The 19,531-nt window shown below is 39.8% G+C and overlaps 1 protein-coding gene across 6 annotated transcripts in view; it reads left to right on the top strand.

The window, feature by feature from the left end:
• relch (RAB11 binding and LisH domain, coiled-coil and HEAT repeat containing) overlaps window positions 1-19,531 on the top strand; it is a 316,927-nt gene that overhangs the window by 172,250 nt on the left and 125,146 nt on the right. For 5 of the 6 annotated variants that reach the window (XM_039753342.1, XM_039753340.1, XM_039753339.1 and 2 more), the window contains one exon: window positions 9,286-9,398. In XM_039753342.1, the coding sequence (XP_039609276.1) occupies window positions 9,286-9,398 (113 nt within the window). Of the gene's footprint in view, window positions 1-1,960; window positions 2,287-9,285; window positions 9,399-19,531 lie in introns of those variants that run through there. The other variant, XM_039753341.1, reaches the window with a different exon arrangement.

The raw sequence follows: 19,531 nt of genomic DNA, 5'->3' as shown, positions 1-19,531 counted from the left end.
ACTGAAGCTACTCCTCTGCCTGGAGATGACACTGTTCAGTGGATGCAGTGGATTATTCATAATTGACAGGAGTTTGCTTAGTGCCTGTCGCTCAGCCACAGATGTTAAACTGTCCAACTTTACTCCTACAATAGAGCCTGCCTTCTTAACAAGTTTGTCCAGGCGTGAGGCATCTTTCATCTTTATGGTGCCTCCCCAGCACACCACCGCGTAGAAGAGGGCACTCGCCACAACCGTCTGGTAGAACATCTGCAGCATCTTACTGCAGATGTTGAAGGATGCCAACCTTCTCAGAAAGTATAGTCGGCTCTGACCTTTCTTACATAGAGCATCAGTATTAGCAGTCCAGTCCAATTTGTCATCCAGCTGCACTCCCAGATATTTATAGGTCTGCACCCTCTGCACACAGTCACCTCTGATGATCACAGGGTTCATGAGGGGCCTGGGCCTCCTAAAATCCACCACCAGTTCCTTGGTTTTGCTGGTGTTAAGTTGTAAGTGGTTTGAGTCGCACCATTTAACAAAGTCTTTGATTAGCTTCCTGTACTCCTCCTCCTGCCCACTCCTGATGCAGCCCACAATAGCAGTGTCATCAGCGAACTTTTGCAGGTGGCAGGACTCCGAGTCATATTGGAAATCTGATGTATATAGATTGAACAGGACCGGAGAAAGTACAGTCCCCTGCGGCGCCCCTGTATTGCTGAACACAATGTCAGACGTGCAGTTCCCAAGACGCACATATTGAGCTCTGTCTGGAAGATATTCCACAATCCATGCCACCAGGTGTGAGTCTACTCCCATCTCAGTCAGCTTGTCTCTAAGGTGCAGAGGTTGGATGGTGTTGAAGGCGCTAGAGAAGTCCAGAAACATAATTCTTACAGCACCACTGCCTCTGTCCAGGTGGGAGAGGGATCGGTGTAGCATATAGATGATGGCATCCTCCGCTCCCACCTTCTCCTGGTATGCGAACTGCAGAGGGTCAAGGTTTTGGCGGACCTGTGGCCTCAGGTGGTGAAGCAGCAGCTGCTCCATGGTCTTCATCAGATGTGACGTCAGAGCAACAGGCCGGAAGTCATTCAGCTCACTAGGACGTGATACCTTTGGGACAGGGGTGATACAAGATGTTTTCCAAAGCCTTGGGACTCTCCCCTGTTCCAGGCTCAGGTTGAAGATGCGCTGTAGAGGACTCCCCAGTTCCAACGCACAGGCCTTCAGCAGTCGTTTCAGTTGTTTCCCTTCCATTTAGTCTCTTGCATACACAATATATCAAGCTTCCTTCTCTCCATCATATCGGCTAACTCTCTGCCCTTACCAGTCATACTGCCCACATTCAAAGTTCCTGCCCTCAGTTCCACTCTCTTTACTTTGCTCCTCTCCTCCTGCCTCAGGATACGTCTCCCCCCCCCTCTTCTTCTCCTTCTCCTTCTTCTTCTTCGGTGAACAGTAGCCCAATTTCCGCCAGCACCCTGTTGACTAACAGTACTGGGGTCGGTCATTGTTAACCTGGGATGCGACAAATCCAGTATGGAAATTTGTATTGTTGTCCACATATTGATTTGGCAAAATTTTACACCGAATGCCCTTCCTGACGTAACCCTCCCCATTTATCTGGGCTTGGGACCAGCACAAAGAAACACACAGATTTGTGCATCCCCTGTGGCTGGGTTATTCTCCTGGCTCACTAAAGAGAAAATTAAATTTATGTGATTATTTAAGATACAAGTCCAGGGATGTCAGAGGAAAGCACATTTCACCGTTTGACACAACTCTGTATGAAAGTATTTGCAGCCTGTGCCAAGAGTTAACACAGAGTGTGATCACTGCCATATTTATACTATCGCTACCATGATGTCACCAAGGCGATGATCACAGTCCTATAATATTACATGAAAGAAATATAGATAATTAAGACTGTAATGAATTTGAACTTTGTTAGTTGATATCCAGATGAGAATCCTAGAGAGAGAAACTGGTATGTGATATAAATGAGGAATGAGTTCTAGAGGTCTGTACCAAACTTCACACATGGTCTTTGGGTGTAAAACAAATCACCCACTCATTACCTGATTATGGTGCAATCTTTGAAATACCCTAAGCAGACACTTAATAATCCAAGAATGGACACCAAAACTAAATGTACAAGGAGCACTGCAAGTACATACAGTATTTTGTGCCCTTCTAAAGGATAATGCACATTCTGTTTGTGTTCCCTTCAAGCTCCTAATTCCAGGGATGTATCTGAATGCATTAGAAAGAAATAGCCCACAAAATTGAGAGCACTGCTGTGTGAGTTTGTATTTTTATGTCTTTCAGTTTGACCTGTCCTTTACACTAATGGTCTGTCTCTGCTTAATGTTTTATTTTCAGCATTAATCCAATTAAGCTAATTTAAAATAATTGAACAGGATATTTACAGTTCAAGAGTAAATGTAGTGCCCCTGTTCTGAAATAAAAATTGAGTTAGGTTGAATAATATGAGTATATTTGTTAACAGTTGAACATTTAAGTGATGCCTTTAAAAATAAATACAGAAAACCATTTTTGTCTGACAAATTAAGAATACTGTCCCACAGATTTAGTATTTTAGGTTTGAATTCACATCCTGGTTATTTCCTCTATGGATTATTCATATTTTTTGAAGGTGCTTGTGTATTTGTTTTTCTCTGGAAACTTTGCTTTCCTTCCAAATCCAAAAAACATACATATTGGGTTAAATAGCACCTGTAAATTGGACAAGTGTGAGTATACAAGTTGTGTGCATGGGTGGACTCTGCTATAAACAGCATTTTGTTAAACAGCATGTTGGGAGGATATGCCCAGGGCCCCAGCTACCCTTAACTGCTTCAAGAAGGTTTTGGTGAGTTAGTTTGGAAGCTCCAAAAGCATTGAGGAATGATGTAAAGAAGAGCATAATCCACCATTTGTACTATTTACCCAGTTTCAATATAAATCATTCAAGTTTATCACAGTTATGTTTCAAAGATAGTGGAAAAGTAAAGACTAAAAAAAGATGAGGTACACAAATATCACAGCATTGTGAATTCTTAACAAAATGACTGGCTTTTGGATGGATATTGTTGTTGGTGCTTCAGGGACTTCCCAAAATAACTGCAATCCATTACAATAGTGTTGTTGAAATGTAATTCTCAAAGCAGCCTAATGGGTTGCAGTATCATCAAGAAGTGAATTACAAGCTCTAGTTATATATCCACTAAAAAGAACTTTCTTCAAGGACAAAAAATCATGCAAAGCACACTCGAAACTTGTTATACAGTCATGTGAAAACATTAGGACACCCTTTGAAAGCATGTGGTTTTTTGTAACATTTTTAATAAATGGTTATTTCATCTCCGTTTCAACAATACAGAGAGATTAAAGTAATCCAACTAAACAAAGAAAACTGAAGAAAAGTCTTTTCAAGATCTTCTGTAAATGTCATTCTACAAAAATGCCTATTCTAACTGAGGAAAAAGATAGGACACCCTCACATGTATTCCCTCTTAAATTGGCTCAGATCTCACACAGGTATATCACACCAGGTGCACATAATTAGTAGATCGTTACTCTGCATGTTGAATGAGGCTTGCCCTATTTAAACCTCAGACATTTAGTTTGGTGTGCTCCTGACTGTTGAAGTGAGAGTGAGCACCATGGTGAGAACAAAAGAGCTGTCAGAGGACTTCAGAAAAAGATTGTAGCAGCCTATGAGTCTGGGAAGGGATTTAAAATATCTCAAAAGATTTTGAAATCAGCCATTCCACTGTCCGGAAGATAGTCTACAAGTGGAGGGCTTTCAAAACAACTGCCAACATGCCCAGGACTGGTCGCCCCAGCAAGTTCACCCCAAGAGCAGACCGCAAGATGCTAAAAGAGGTCTCCAAAAACCCTAAAGTGTCATCTCGAGAACTACAGCAGGCTCTGGCTACTGTTGATGTAGAAGTACATGCCTCTACAATCAGAAAGAGACTGTACAAGTTTAACTTGCATGGGAGGTGTGCAAGGAGGAAACCTTTGCTTTCCAAGAGAAACATCGAGGCCAGACTGACATTTGCCAGAGATAAAGTTGACAAAGACCAGGACTTCTGGAATAATGTTCTTTGGACAGATGAGTCCAAAATTGAATTATTTGGACACAACAGCAGAGGACATGTTTGGCGTAAACCAAACACAGCATTCCAAGAAAAGAACCTCATACCAACTGTGAAGCATGGAGGTGGAAGTGTCATGGTTTGGGGCTGCTTTGCTGCAGCAGGACCTGGTCAGCTCACCATCATAGAATCCACGATGAATTCTACTGTGTATCAGAAGGTGCTTGAAGAACATGTGAGACCATCAGTTAGAAAATTAAAGCTGAAGCGGAACTGGACCATGCAACATGACAATGACCCAAAACATACTAGTAAATCAACCAAAGATTGGCTGAAAAAGAAGAAATGGAGAGTCCTGGAATGGCCAAGTCAAAGTCCAGATTTGAATCCCATTGAGATGCTGTGGGGTGACTTGAAAAGGGCTGTACGTGCAAGAAACCCCTCAAACATCTCACAGCTGAAAAAGTTCTGCATTGAGGAGTGGGGTAAAATTTCCTCAGACCGATGTCGAAGACTGGTAGATGGCTACAAGAACCGTCTCACTGCAGTTATTTCAGCCAAAGGAGGTAACACTCGCTATTAGGGGCAAGGGTGTCCTATCTTTTCCTCAGTTAGAATAGGCATTTTTGTAGAATGACATTTACAGAAGATCTTGAAAAGACTTTTCTTCAGTTTTCTTTGTTTAGTTGGATTACTTTAATCTCTCTGTATTGTTGAAACGGAGATGAAATAACCATTTATTAAAAATGTTACAAAAAACCACATGCTTTCAAAGGGTGTCCTAATGTTTTCACATGACTGTACATACTATTTGTGTTAATCTGTGTCCCTCTGTATACAAGAAAGGGTTGGTTGAGATCTTTTGAAAAATGTTTATTTCCTTATAGCTCATAATGCAAGTAATTTACAGCTGAAAAATATATGCATTTAGATGGGTAATCAATTACAGTTTATTTATATTTCTTATGATTCAAATGTCAAGATACATTCTTTCCCATTTTTTTAATGTATACTATAAGTTAAGATCTGTCCTGCTTATAACTTAAGCTAACCAAATAATGAACTTTTCCAAATGATAATGCAATATAGCACCATTTGCTAATGCATTGGTGTACATAATTTTAGTTATTGTGGAATGTAATTAAGCCTCCTTACCGTATCCCATTCTGAAGCCTTTGCTTTCATTTTAGTTACGCACTTAAATTCCATTTTCTAAACCTGCTTTTCTTGTATTTTTATATCCAAAAAAATCCTGTTTGCCTTCGCAGATTTTTTTCTTAATTATAAGAAAACTAAAAATAAAATAAAAAATGTGATATTTCCCTGTTTGTTCAAGATTTCTCCCAATATATTTGTATTCTACTTCAGAGTACACATTTCTTTTAGTTATTCCGGTATATAACCATTTGAAATTAAAATACAAGTTCTGTATCATATAAATTGCATATTTACATCTGATATATAACTCGCAGACCTGTTTTTTAGAGGTCAAGCAGATGATTATATAATATAGGAGGTAACATTTAGTGGCTTGTGGCTTAAAAGATGGTTTACAAGTCTACTGATACAATATTAAAAGCTGTGATATCCTTATCTGAATGGCAGAGGGGGCAAGCAGTTTGTTACTGGATTATATTACGGAATGGAAAGAGCTTTTTAAAGTATTGCACATCTTGCTTATTCATAAGATTTTTCTGTTTTTGTGAAACCAGGAAGTGTGTTACCCCAAGTTGCTGCCAGGATAGGTAGCTATCCCCTACATTTATAATTGTAAAAATAGCTGAGTATAGAGACAATAAAAACAGTGATTAGTTTTGTTTTATGCCATTAGTCGGTGCTTCTGTTTAATATTAACATGCATCAATTGTTTTTTTCGTTTTAAATGCTAGCCTTCTTGCAAACTGTTTCATTTATTGTGAATTACAGCTGTAGTTTATCCACGCAACATATTCCTCTTAACTTTTTTTGAAATGAAATATATTTAAACAAATGTTCAGTGCTGTGGGCACATGTCAGGCGAACAAGAGTAGTCTCAGCTTACATAGTTACTCTATGTTTAAGTGATGTTGCAAATATTTATGGTGGCTCTGAGGCTGGGTATCTGTACTGGCAATCATAAGGTCGACAGTACAAGTCCTGTAAATGCCAGAAGTGACTTTGGCCCTTAACCTGCAATTGCTTTGTCCAGGTTATGACGTTAATCTACATCCAGCTCTTCAAGCAAGTCCTCCAATTTACAGGGAAAACTTGGGGGTTGGTGGTAAGATTGGCACTCCAGCAACCATAAAAAACCTCACATCGTTCCAATGTGGTGCTCTGGTGTCACTCACTGCACTCGGGTCTCAATCCAGGTGGTTCGTTGTGTAGTGGGTGTGGCAGTGCACTGTAATCCGCACATACTCCCAACCTCTTCCATAAATCTTGGTTAATTAAGCAGAAACATGTATGTGAAATAATATACCTCGTTACTTTAAAATGGACAGGTGCCCTATTTTTAATTTGCATTCAAATTAGTATCATCCATCCATCCATCCATTTTCTAACCCGCTGAATCCGAATACAGGGTCACGGGGGTCTGCTGGAGCCAATCCCAGCCAACATAGGGCACAAGGCAGGAACCAATCCTGGGCAGGGTGCCAACCCACTGCAGGACACACACAAACACACCCACACAGCAAGCACACACTAGGGCCAATTTTTTAGAATTGCCAATCCACCTAACCTGCATGTCTTTGGATTGTGGGAGGAAACCGGAGTGCCTGGAGGAAACCCACGCAGACACGGGGAGGACATGCAACTCCACGCAGGGAGGACCCGGGAAGCGAACCCGGTCTCCTAACTGCGAGGCAGCAGCGCTACCACTGCGCCACCGTGCCGCCCAATTAGTATCATACAAGTTGCATTAGGGAATTAATAAGTTAAAAGTGCTCATCAGATTTTCAAAATGCATAGCACTAGCATCAGCTGTATATCTCAAAAGAGCAAATTCATTTTTTTATGTTATTGATATGAAAAATCTTAAATCATGTTTTACAAATACTAAGATAGTCTTAGTGACTAGCTGTAGCAATTGATTTTTAAAAGTTATGAAATGCTAGAAGTTATACTATTATACTTTTTGAATGTTTACTTGTCTTATGCTGGGAAGATACCATAATTACTAACTTCATCTAGAAAACATTTAAATCTTGGTAAACAAAGGAGAAAAAACATAGAAATGTGAGATGCTCTTAAAATTTAAAACACTACTACATTTTTGTTTATGGTTTTACTTTCAATCAACTCACTAAGAGCATATTGTTTTTATGCACCTGTCCAATATTGCTTACAGTATTTTTTCCCCTCTTGATAGGCTACCAGTTTGCAAACTTTAAATTTACCCATTTTTTTTTTTTTTTTTGTGGACTTTCTTTGGATAACACTGTTCTCCAACATGTATTATAGGATGGCACAGTGGTCTTTGGTCACTGTCTGTATGGAGGTTTAACCTTCAGAGTGGGAGTATTTTTCCACACAGATGGGTCGGTTGTAGTTTATTATACAACCGGCTCATCAGAAATAAAATTTAAATGCATAATATGCCATGCCAGTATTTTTAAGACTTGTGTTAGAATATGTAAAAGCTTTCTAAGTTTGATTTTATCAAAACCATTCTAAACAGGCTGATGTTACATGGAAGCTGCCGTTTGTGATTTTTAATTTTATATCCTTATCCCAAATGTTAAACAGCTCCTCCCTAATAAACGCCTCTCCTCCTCTTTTGTTAGTCAAGAGACCTTAGTTTCTTGTTTACAATATGCACCGATCATTCTGGATGTATATAATTAATATTTTAGCAAAAAGACAGGCGTTTTGAATGTTTTGCACATAGGACTGGATAACTGACATGTGGCTTATATGACAAGAGAAATGCACATTTTATTGACAGGTTTTTCACATTGTTTACTGTAAATTAGCCAAAACGTTGATGTTTTTTTCAGCAACAAAAATGTTACATGTAACAGAAATATGTACATTTTTCCACTGCTGTACTGATGCAGATTTAGTATATGTGCTTCATTTGATAACTTTTTTTGGCAGTTTTTTTCTATTGCTTGCACATGACTAGGAAGACTGTCAATGCCTAACTTATAGAGTTGACACTGCCTGTTGTGTCATTATAACCTGCCCTAGCACAAGTCATAGTAACTTCAACATTTCCCTTGACTCGGACATTCACAGTTGCTGCATTATGAATAGTGACTAGAAGGCAGACTCTGTATTGACTGTAATGGTCAGCCCGTCTTGGTCCTTCTACTGGAATAAAGATCCCAGAACTTGCTTTGCACATCATGTAAAAACTAGATACTGAATTGTATAACAGTCTTCCCTTTTGAGACTTTTGTTAATACTAATGAGACAATCGAACATAAGTTGGTCCAGCATTATTAAATTCTGGTGTTTGTGTATAACTGTGGTTAATTAATGTAAGTGTTATTTTTTTTTCTGTAACAAATCTCCTTTGTACTGAAGCTATAAAAATGTTTAGTTGCTATATTATTTGTTAAAATGCTCAAAATTTCTGTTCTTATATTACCCTCAGTGCATCACAGCAATAAAATTAAAACTTTGAATATCCTGTGTTCACTCACTGATTTTTTTTTTTAAACTGTTTGTATAATACAAAGTTAATCATTTTTCTCAGACTTGTACAAAAAGATTCCACAAAAACAATATCAAAAGCTGTTGATCTTTCAAAAAACAAAATAATGAAAAAGACTTTATATGAAGGTTACAGTGCAGTACAATTATTACTTAAAATCTATGTATACTGGTTTGGGACAAGAGAGAATAAATAGTGAGACAACAGGTAGCTTTTTCAGCCAAAAGTTAGAAGTATGATTTATGACAGGTTGTCCTTCCTGAGTGTTTTTTTTCCCAATAATAACTTTCCTTTGGAAAAGACTAAAGACTTTATCCTTGACTAGGTGTGTTTTGTGCATCCTCTTATGGAATAGCATCTTGCCTTGTGACATTTGCAGATGTGTTGATCAAAAAGGTTAAGAAAGCATTCTTGAACTGCTGACCTTTTTTCCTGAATTTGGTCTATAGAAAACCTTGATTTTATTTGTGACATTAAAAGTTAAATTCAAACTCTGATCCATAGCTGTTTTTCTTTCTTACATCTTTCTTAATTTACCATTTTATTTCTTCACAGGAATTGATCCCCTTGATTTTGTGTACTGCTTGTCTTCACCCTGAATCTAAAGAGAGAGATCAGTTGCTTCATATTCTTTTTAATCTGATTAAGCGTCCAGATGATGAGCAAAGGTAAGGGGATTTTCCAGATGGCAAGAGTAACCATTATGCTTCCTCGACAGACCACAATTCTAGTTTCATAGTGGATCCATTGTGCAATCTTGTGGTTCTTGTCTTTTTATAGAATGAAGAAAAAGGAACTTCAGTGTCGCTTATAAGTCATTTCCACATTCATGTAGTAAAAGGAAAGAAAACCCTTTTTGAGTTGTATCGTTTTATATTTTCAGAATAACCAGCAACCAGTTAGCATTCACAAGTTCTACAGTTAAACAATTATAACCTATATTGATAGATTTAATGATGCCTTAATTTATTCAGTAAAAAATAATGCAACATACAGAAGTCATTTAAAATTGAACAGAAGCATACTTGTGACAATTGCCTCCTCTGTAGCCATGCAGGTTTTCCTTAATTCATATGGTTTGCTTGAAACTGTGTTGCCCCTTGTGAAGATTTTGCTTCCAGTCCTTACTAATAATTACATAAAAATAAACATCTAAAACTAGTGAATTCTTACTGTGACCTGCATGCAGTCACTGAATGTTGCCAAAGGATAGAACAATTATGAGACCTATACAGTTTAAATCAAAGTCAAAGGGAGTGGAAGCCTTTTTTAGTAATGCTTTGTGCAAGAACAAAACTGTGCCTAACCATTATTTATTTAAACTGAATTTCTGTGACTCTTCACATGGTTAAAAAAATTAATGCCTGAATATACTGTTTCATTTAATCGACCTGAGAAAGATTTATAATTACTTAGCAGATACTTTTATGAAAATAAATCTGTATATTTTACAAGAAATACACATTTGGATGATTAGCAGGACAGAGGAAACTTACTTAATGATAATCCCAAAATAGATGCCTAGAAGTTTTCCACAAATGAATTCCAGACTTAGATCAATTAAACTAGTTTAGATATCTATTAATATGACAGAAAACAGCATTTATCTCAGAGCCTTAGACTTTACTAGTATCCTTTAAGCTAAGGTGCACAGACTATATGTACTAAGTATATTGCCAGCACTATGTTAGGTGTAAATCTAGCTGAAGTAGTGGAAAAAGCTCATTGTGGTAAAAAAAAAAAAATTCTTTAAAAGAGAAATAATTAAGTTGGGTCACAATGTTTACTTTACAGTTTCATGTTTATTAGTATTTACAGCGCATCACTTTTTTCACATTTTGTTATGTTACAGCCTTTTTCCAAAATGGATTAAATTCATTTTTTTCCTCAGAATTCTACACACATCACCCCATAATGACAATGAAAAAAGTTTACTTGAGGTTTTTGCAAATTTATTAAAAACTAGCAAAATACCTGTGCTTCGCTGCGGCGAAGTACTGCCTTAAAATTTTTATTAAGAAGAACATTAAACCTTTTTAAACTGAGGGAAAAATATACCAATAATTATTTGTTAAGGATCTCTTTGTATATCACATTGCCAGTTGGACCCTAAGAATTTCACTCTTATAGTGCTCCTGTGTAGTATAATTATCTCCTGTATCGTCATCAGTCCATTCCTTGAACCTGTCCCAGACTTTCAATAACTATAATCATAATAAACAAACAACAAAACAGTGGAGAAGCCGTGGATTAAATAAAAAGGCTGTAGTTATCATCAGGGAGACGTGAATCCCGTGGCGAAGCAAAGAAGGGAATGTAGAGACTGGAGCGACGGACGGAGTCGGATTTGGGGACCCCTGGCCTAGGGCTTGCTCTCTCCATACTCTCAACAACCCACCCTGACATCCCCACCCCAAGAACTCTCTCTCTCGTGCTGGAGGCAGAAGTACTGTAGATGCAAACTGGATGCTGTTTTTGTTTACTTTTATTTGAGATAAACTCTTTCATAAAAATTGTTGTCTCTACCCAGTTTTCTAAAGGTGTTTGCTGTTGCTTTGCATTTGCTTGTACTTGAATGATTAACATTTAAGTAATTATTTGATGTTTTAATGAGCAGTGTTGTGGATACAGAGGAACTGCAAAAGTTTTTCAAACCACTGCTGTCCCTGTGGCTGTTTCTGTATGCTTTTTAGCCTCTTTCTGTGTGTTTTTTAGCCTCTTGAGCTAACTTGTGTAATGTGTAACTTGAAACTGGCACTAAAGTTAAAAGGGAGTTTGAACAGTTCATCTGTGTTTGACTTTATTTGACAAGATAAGATGGTTACACAATGAAGAGCATCTGAAGTTTACACAAACATACGCTAATCTCTTATTACAGCAGACACTATATAAAAGATATTTAATATGTGCAACCTTTGATTCTTTGAAATAAATGGCCCCTATAAGCAATTATGTGGTCAGCACAATCCCTCAAAGGGTAAGAGGGAGTGTAAAGTGTTATCTCTTGATGAGAAAATAAAAATTTGAGATCTTTTGAAAAGTCGTATGTCACTTGGTTGATTTAAAATATTTGGGTGGTTATGTATAGGTCATTTGCAAATACTTTGCTCTTAAAAGTGAGGGTCTGAGGATTTCGGTGTCTGCGGTAAATTCTGGAGCCAATCGCCTGTGTATATGGAGGACTGACTGTAGCTGTATTATCTTTTAAACCATTGCATGGCTGCACTTAGGTCCTAATCTGGATCCTGAGTTGGTTTGTCGTGTTGTGGGTGCAGCAATGCGCTGTATCAACATGTGCTCCTAACCTCTCTCTCTTTCTCTCATGGCTTGATGGCTATTTTTAGTAAGTGGTATTAGTTAAAATTTGATGACTGTGAATTTACCCTTGGCCTTGCCCTTCTGTCAGCCTAAATTTATGTTAAACTGTTTTTGAAGCCCAAGTTAAAGTCCCCAAAAGCCCAGTCTTCTTATGAACATATACATACTAGCCGACAGCCGCCGTAGCATACAGCGTTGTAAGAATAGGAACTGAAAATGGTGAGAAAGGAATTCAGAAATCAAGAAGAAAGAAATACTTCTTGAAAGACACAATTGTGAATAGGTGTTTTGCTGGAGACGACAGATAATGAGTCAAAAGATCTAACCATAGAAAAAGCCACATACAACTGACTGTGACTGAAGACTGGTTGTTGTAGATTAACGCAAATCTTTTAAACCGTTTGTCCTTGGGACTTGTTGATAGTAATGGCGAAGGCCAGTCTGAGTGGGAATTGTGTGCGTTTAAATATAAAAGGAAGATTGGTGTCGGAAGGAAGGAGAGATATTCTGGGAATGAAGATTGTTTCAGAATTTTGGATAGCGATCAGTTTGCCCTATGTCGTAGTGAGAGTGCATTGCCTTTATCAACCGTTTGTGTCTAGAAATAACCCACTGATCGGAACAGGCAGTTGCCGGATCCCGGAATACAGATGACGTTGTACAAAAAGGCTTAGGAAACGACCATCACAGGATAACAAAAATAGCAAGGAGTGAAACCAATGCCATTGGTCGAGAGAGTACCTTCCTGTAGCAGGCTACGGGAAAGACTCCCAGGTGCACACATGGCCGAAGTGAAAGGTTGCGCAATCAGGGTAGATATAGAGCAGTAATGTGACACCAATGGGGTCATGAGAGAGGAGCGGGGAACGCGGTAGTCCGAAGGAGGAATATGAATCGTGAAAAGCAGCATTGGGGTGTATGGGAGGCCGCAGGCAGCGTGGGGAAGGGTTTGGAAGAGGAGGAGAAATGCCATGTGGGCTGCGTATGGGGGGAACCGGGTTTGAAGAGGAAGCAGGATGAACCAGAAGAGAAATATATATAAGAGATTGAGCATGTTTCTTATAATTCTCTGCATTAGCTTATTTGCATTCCAGAATTCAACACTGTGTTAAAATTATTACCCCCAATTTGCTTAGCTATTGTTTAAAAAAAAAAAAAAAAGAACATACTGTATCTAATGGACCACTTTTCTGCAGATGTCTCCAACTTCACCCACAGTGTCTTCTAAAACTTTTACCATCCTCACTAGCCTTTCAAACAATTGTCTTCATTCAGCTTCACCCTTTACTTCTGTTCCAAACCCCTGGCGATGTATTACATACAGTATGATGTAATCATTGAGCTGAATTGCTTGCTTGTAAGCATTTCTTGTCCTGTGTCTGTATTTAGTTTCTACAGACCTTTTTGCTAAAATCTCTAGCTTAAATGCCTACAAGTAAAAGTAATTATCTATAATATAGTTACAGTCTTGTTCACACAGTGTATTTACTTAAAAGCTACATTGTATCTAAAATTGATCATAGAAATTAAATATTATGAATCCTATTTAATATTGTATAATAAAAAACTCTGTTATTGACAGAAATGGTTCTTATATTATGTCCAGTGTTTCCACTATGGACTGTGTCTCCTATGAAATGTGTGTGTGTGTGTGTGTGTGTGTGTGTGTGTGTGTATATATATACACAGTATATGCCCTTTGGGCAAACCTTGATAAACATGTTGTTTAAAGACAAGGCAAGTACCATTAAGGAGCAACTGGGTAAGCTCCAGTGTGAAAGGAGTCGTCATTGAAGCTTGGGTAGTTCTGAGAGTACTCATGAGAAGGTAACATTAGTTTGTCCATGCAGTTAAATCAACATAAGGTGACTAGTTTTCAAAGAAGTTCCACTGTGATTCAAATTTGAGCCAGTTCTCTACTTCAAATATGGCTGCTTTCTAATTGTATAATCATATACATGATAGTTGTATTAATTAGATTTTTTACATTGTGGTGTATGGCTGGCCGTTTATCCCGGCCAATACTCCCAAGCCGCCAGGTGCAGCCTTCCCTGCAGTATGGAGGTCCTCCGAAGACCAGCAGGGCATCATGGACATTGCAGTTTTTATACACAGCCCTGCTGGATGCCATGGGGGACACTAGGAGACGCTGCAGGGGGGGAACAACGGTTATTTACCCTACGCCCCGGAAGTATGTTCGAGTCACATGGACAAGGGGAATGACGTGCTTCCGGGGTGAAGAAAAGGACTTTTTACCTGACCTGGAAGTGATACAAGATCACATGGACTGGGGATTGGGAACACTTCCTGGTCAGGGAATATAAAAGGGCTCTGGGAACTCCAGACGACGAGCTGAGCTGGGTGGTAGGAGGGCAACGCGTCTGGGAGTCGGAGGATTGTATTTGTGATTGAATATTGTGATTTATATGAATATAGTGGAGGAGAGGGTGCTTTGTGCACTGTGTCGATTTAATAAAATCATCATTTGGACTTTTACCTGGTGTCTGAAGTCGTGGACAGGGGTTCAAGGGAGCGATAGCGCCCCCTATCTGTCACAACATCTATAAATCTCAGAAATGTGCAGAATAACATAAGAAGTTCTTAATATGGCGATTAAACATTGTCACAAACTACTTGACCAATGTCCTGTTTTTCCTGCGTTCCTTTTTATCCAATAAATATTCGCGATCTAGGTGTCACAAAAAATGTACCTAGTCCTATATTTAATCAGCAATCAGACCATTCAGTAGTACCATTGGTGGTGACACAGACAGCTATTTGCTTCAAAAGTTGCTAATTTAATGATATTGTGAAATTTTTTAGGCCCCGACAACCCACCAACTGTGCTGAGTGTCAACACTCTTTTAACGCTGACTAGTTGTCTGCTACTGGTGCAACTGCAAGTTCGCAGACTTCCTGACTCCTTGTCGATTGCCTGCTGGTTGACATGGGGCTCGCTATTGATGCAGTGTTGTCTGAGTTAAGCGACAACCTCTGTGATGAGATGATTCAGAGTAATGTCAAAACTCTGTATCTGACCCTCAGATTGGAAGGAGCCCAAGCCATTTGGAGGCAGAGGGGCAACCCGATTTTGGCTTTGACCCCTGTGTAGCCGGCACATCACCAGCACTGCTGGTGAGGAGCATCTGATCAGCGCCCCACACAGAAGATGCCATCGGGATAATTCCACAGCCAGAGCTGGCAACAGCTGCTTTCGCTCTGACCAGTCTAGGCATCTGGGTAGGGAGTGTTGTCTCCCACCTACCTGCTCAGTCCTGGGAGAGTGGCTTGGCCAAGGTCTGCTGCTCTCTGGCCAAGTTCTTGAAAAAGGGTAACATTAAGGTTTTGGTTGACTTAGCCGTGCGAGAGGTCTTGTTGGACTCTGTCATCTAAAATGATGTACCCTGCATAAGCATGAAGCATGTAAACATTAGCTGCGCTCATGGGGATGTTAAAGGGTATGAGATGGTACTATTCCCACTGAAATACAAGGGAAGGAACTTTAAAGTTTGGACTGCTGTATCGGACTCTTCACCCTGGCCTTTCTTAGTTGGGAGGAGGAATGCCCTATTCCCGCAGGTCTTTGCTGCCTGCAAAATACCTGTTTCTTTAATAGATAGAGAGGGGCTCACCGCTGACAAGGTCAGCCAGGAAGCCATCTCAGAGATTGGACCTGATTTGCCAAGTGAAGATGGAGATGAACTCTCAACTGAGTTTCTGGAACAGTGGAGGGTGCTGCACAGCAGGCACTTGCACCTTCAGCCTCCCTAAACAACAACAACATTTATTTATATAGCACATTTTCAAACAAGAAAAAATGTAGCTCAAAATGCTTTACAAAATGAAGAATAGAAAAATAGAAGACACAATAAAAAATAAAAAGTCAGCATTAATTAACATAGAATAAGTAAGGTCCGATGGCCAGGGTGGACAGAAAAAAAAAAAAAACCTCCAGACGGCTGGAGAAAAAAAATAAAATCTGTAGGGATTCCAGACAAAGAGACCGACCAGTACCCTCTGGGCAAAATGGGACTGTTGCTTCTGGCTGTTGGGAACCTTTGCCTAAGGAGGAGACAGAGCAGGGTCGGGGTCTGTTGCATCAGTCTCTGGGGACACAGGGGCTGACACAGTCTGGTTTTGCAAGCTTACAATGAGCTGACTGAGCTTAGATTTAGCACTTGAACAAGCACTTGTTGCAGATGATTATTACTATGAGGAATGGGAAGGCCTTAGCTTCAAAACTTTGCACTTTTTAATTAATTAAGAATGGCTTCTTGTATAGGGTGATTTCCAATCACATTGGAGGCTTGAGCAGTTGGTGGTCTCAAGAGGGCACAGATTAATGGTGGTGAAAATTGCTTATACCCATGTCTTGGGTTGTTCATCTTGGTGCAGAGAGGACAAGGGATTTTATTTCGAAAAGCTCTTATTGGCTGAATATGGGTGGAGTTGTGGTGGGGTTTTGTAAGTCTTACCTCAACTGTCAAGTTATCTGCATCTTTTGGACGTCCCTTTTGAGGGAGTTGGGTTAGACTTTGTTGGTCCGCTTCCCAAAAGTAAGAATGGTTGGTCCACTTCCCAAAAGTAAGAATACTCATGCTGGTTGATTATGCAACAGGCTATCCCGAAGTGGCCGCTATGTGAAAGGCTAATGCCTAGACTGTTGCTAAGGCTCTGTTAGAAATGTTCACTCATATTGGCATTCCACACAAGATTTTAACTGATAGGGTACGCCCTTTACCTCCTGCATCATGAAACAGCCATGTGAGTGCCTTGCAATTAAATAACTGATCTCCACTGTTTATCATCCTTAGACAAATGGACTGACTGAATGATTTAATAAGACTTTAAAGCAGAGTATTCGGTAGGTGACCTGACCTCCTGGGACACAGTGTTCCTTTTCTCATATTTACTGTTCAGGAATCTCCTCAGGCATATACTGGCTTAAGTTAATTTTGTCAAGTGGCCACGAGGGATATTGGACCTTTTTTGAGAAGAATGGACCGGGGGTTCACACTGACACTCATGGGGCAGAATTTGTTGATCAGGTCGCTTCACTCCAAGTACATAGATTGTTATCCATCACTGTGCATCAGCTATGTGAACAAGAGACCCAGAATCATAATTCTAATAGAAAAATCTAATTTCTTGAATTCAAAAAAGGCAATTGGGTTCTGTTTTTAATCCCGTCTAACCCATGTAAGTTTCTGATGAAAGGCCTGGGTCTGGCATGAGTCCTGTGAAGTACAAAGTTAGGATTCCCAGCTGGCGCAAGGCCATGCAAATCCTAGATGTTACTCTTTTGAAGGAGTGGCACAACCCTAATTGGGTTTTAGCCACTGCAATGGCAGTCTTTCATATTGTGGTTTCAATTGGTGATGATTTGGTGGACACTCAGAAGGCCGAGTTGCTGTCCCTGATCGTAAGGTACTCTGATGTCTTTATCCGTACATGGCCAAATTGAACTTGCTAAACGCAAGATTGTGGCTCAAATTGGTGTTAGGGTAAAGCGGCACCCATATATTATTTCGGAAGTAATGAGGGCTGTGATACACAAGGAGGTGAAGCAGATGCTCTATTTGGGTATGACTCGCGAGGGTAAAAGCAAATGACGCAGTCAATTGTTCTGGTTCTAAACCTGATGGTTACTTTCATTTTTGTATACAGTAGACTTTTAATACTTGAATAAGAGTTTCAAATTTGATGTGTACCCAGTGCCACATATTGATGACTTACTGGAGAGGCTCGGGCAAGCATTGTATATTTCCACCCTGGATCTTACAAATGGGTACTGGCAAGGTGCTGCTGGAGGAATCCAGCTGCGAGAAGACTGCGTTCGCCACACTGGTGGGGTTGTTCAAATTCACCAGACTCCTGTTTGGTCTCTATAGTGCAGCGTTGACTTTTCAGCAGATGATGGATCAGTTTTGTTACCCCATTCTGCATATTCTGGAATGTATCTCGATGATCATTTTTAATAATGATTGGCAGTTGCATCTTAACTGCCTACAGGCAGTGTTTGTTAGGCTAGCTGGGTTGATAGCTAACCCAAAGAAGTTAAACTGGGGATGTTGGAAATATATCAATTAGGGTATTCTGTGGGGAGCTGGTTTGATTAAACCTCAGTTGGAAGCATATTCATGCTTTCCTTGGACCTGCTGGTTATTACCAGAGGTTCATTCCTAATTTTGCACATAAAGCCGCCCCTCCCATTGACCTGACAAAAGGCAGAAAGCACCGAAGCATTGTCTCAACCAGTGATTGTGAAATGTCCACTTTGAATTTGTTCCCCGTTCTGAGGAATCCGGGCTTTTCTAAGGAGTTCATTCTTCAGATATATGTGAGTGCATTTGGTTTGAGGGCTGTACTGTCTCAGAGTTTCAATAGGAAGGAACATCCCATCACTTTTCTGAACAGGAAGTTGCTTCCCAGGGAAAGTAATTACTCAAACATCAAATAAGAATGTTTGGATGTCAAGTAGGCAGTGAAGGCGCTCTGCTACTACTTGTTGGGTCCGTGGTTTACCCTGGTGACTGATGTACGCCCAGCTCCAGTGGCTCTACAGGCAGATGCATACAAAATCCCGGCTAACTAGGTGGTTTATTAGCTTGCAGCCATTTAATTTTGATGTTTGCCATCGTCCCGGTTCAACGCACATCAATAATCACATTTGACCGAGGCCGGCTTAGACTGTCACTACATTCACACCAGTGTGAACAAAGCAGAGGGCTTGTGAGATTTTTCAGACCCTAATAACTGCCCAAATACGCTGTGTGCCAATACTGTTAACACAGACAAGGAGTGGTTGTCTTCTGCCAGTGCATCTGCAAGTTCGCAGGCTTCCCGCACAACATGTCTATTGCCCACTGGTTAATGTAGGGAACAGTTAAAACTGGCCGCTGACCAGGCCTTGGGCCACTTTATGTCTCTTCGGTTGTGCAGGGAAGGCCATCTGTTCTTTTGATTTGAGAATGGAGCAAATGCAGGGCAAAGCCATCTTCACTGCTTGTATGCTGCGGGTGTTTGAGTAACAGCTCCCGTTTGAATACATTCTTGGAAAATGTTCCTGTTTTCACAACAATAGTGCTGATTTTTTTTTTTTAATTTTTTTAGGAACCTGGGCTCCCTCCCATTCTTCTCTTGTGCAAGTCTGTGACCCACTCATTACAATATGTGTAAAATACTGACCAGAGAGAGAGGGAGTTCTCGTACAAATAACGATGATCAAATCCTCATATTTGAATTCACAAGGTCACCCTGATTTATATATAGCTGTGCTTTATACTAGGTTTCCACCTTATTTTCCACTAACTGGCAGTATCTATGCTGAACAGTAGATATCAGTCTCCCATTAGGAAGATGTCATCACTACTCTCATTAATGCAAGACACTGGACCCTTTCAAGAACACATTTGAATTGAAAGTATTGTACCCATTCTTCTGATCCTAGCTAGGATTTTTGGTTTGTATCTGTTCTTTCCAA

The sequence above is a fragment of the Polypterus senegalus genome, chromosome 5, assembly GCF_016835505.1.
Source record: "Polypterus senegalus isolate Bchr_013 chromosome 5, ASM1683550v1, whole genome shotgun sequence".
NCBI classification, from domain to species: Eukaryota; Metazoa; Chordata; class Cladistia; order Polypteriformes; family Polypteridae; genus Polypterus; species Polypterus senegalus.
The sequence above is the reverse complement of the archived record's forward strand: the minus strand, read 5'-3'. Positions and strand labels throughout refer to the sequence as shown.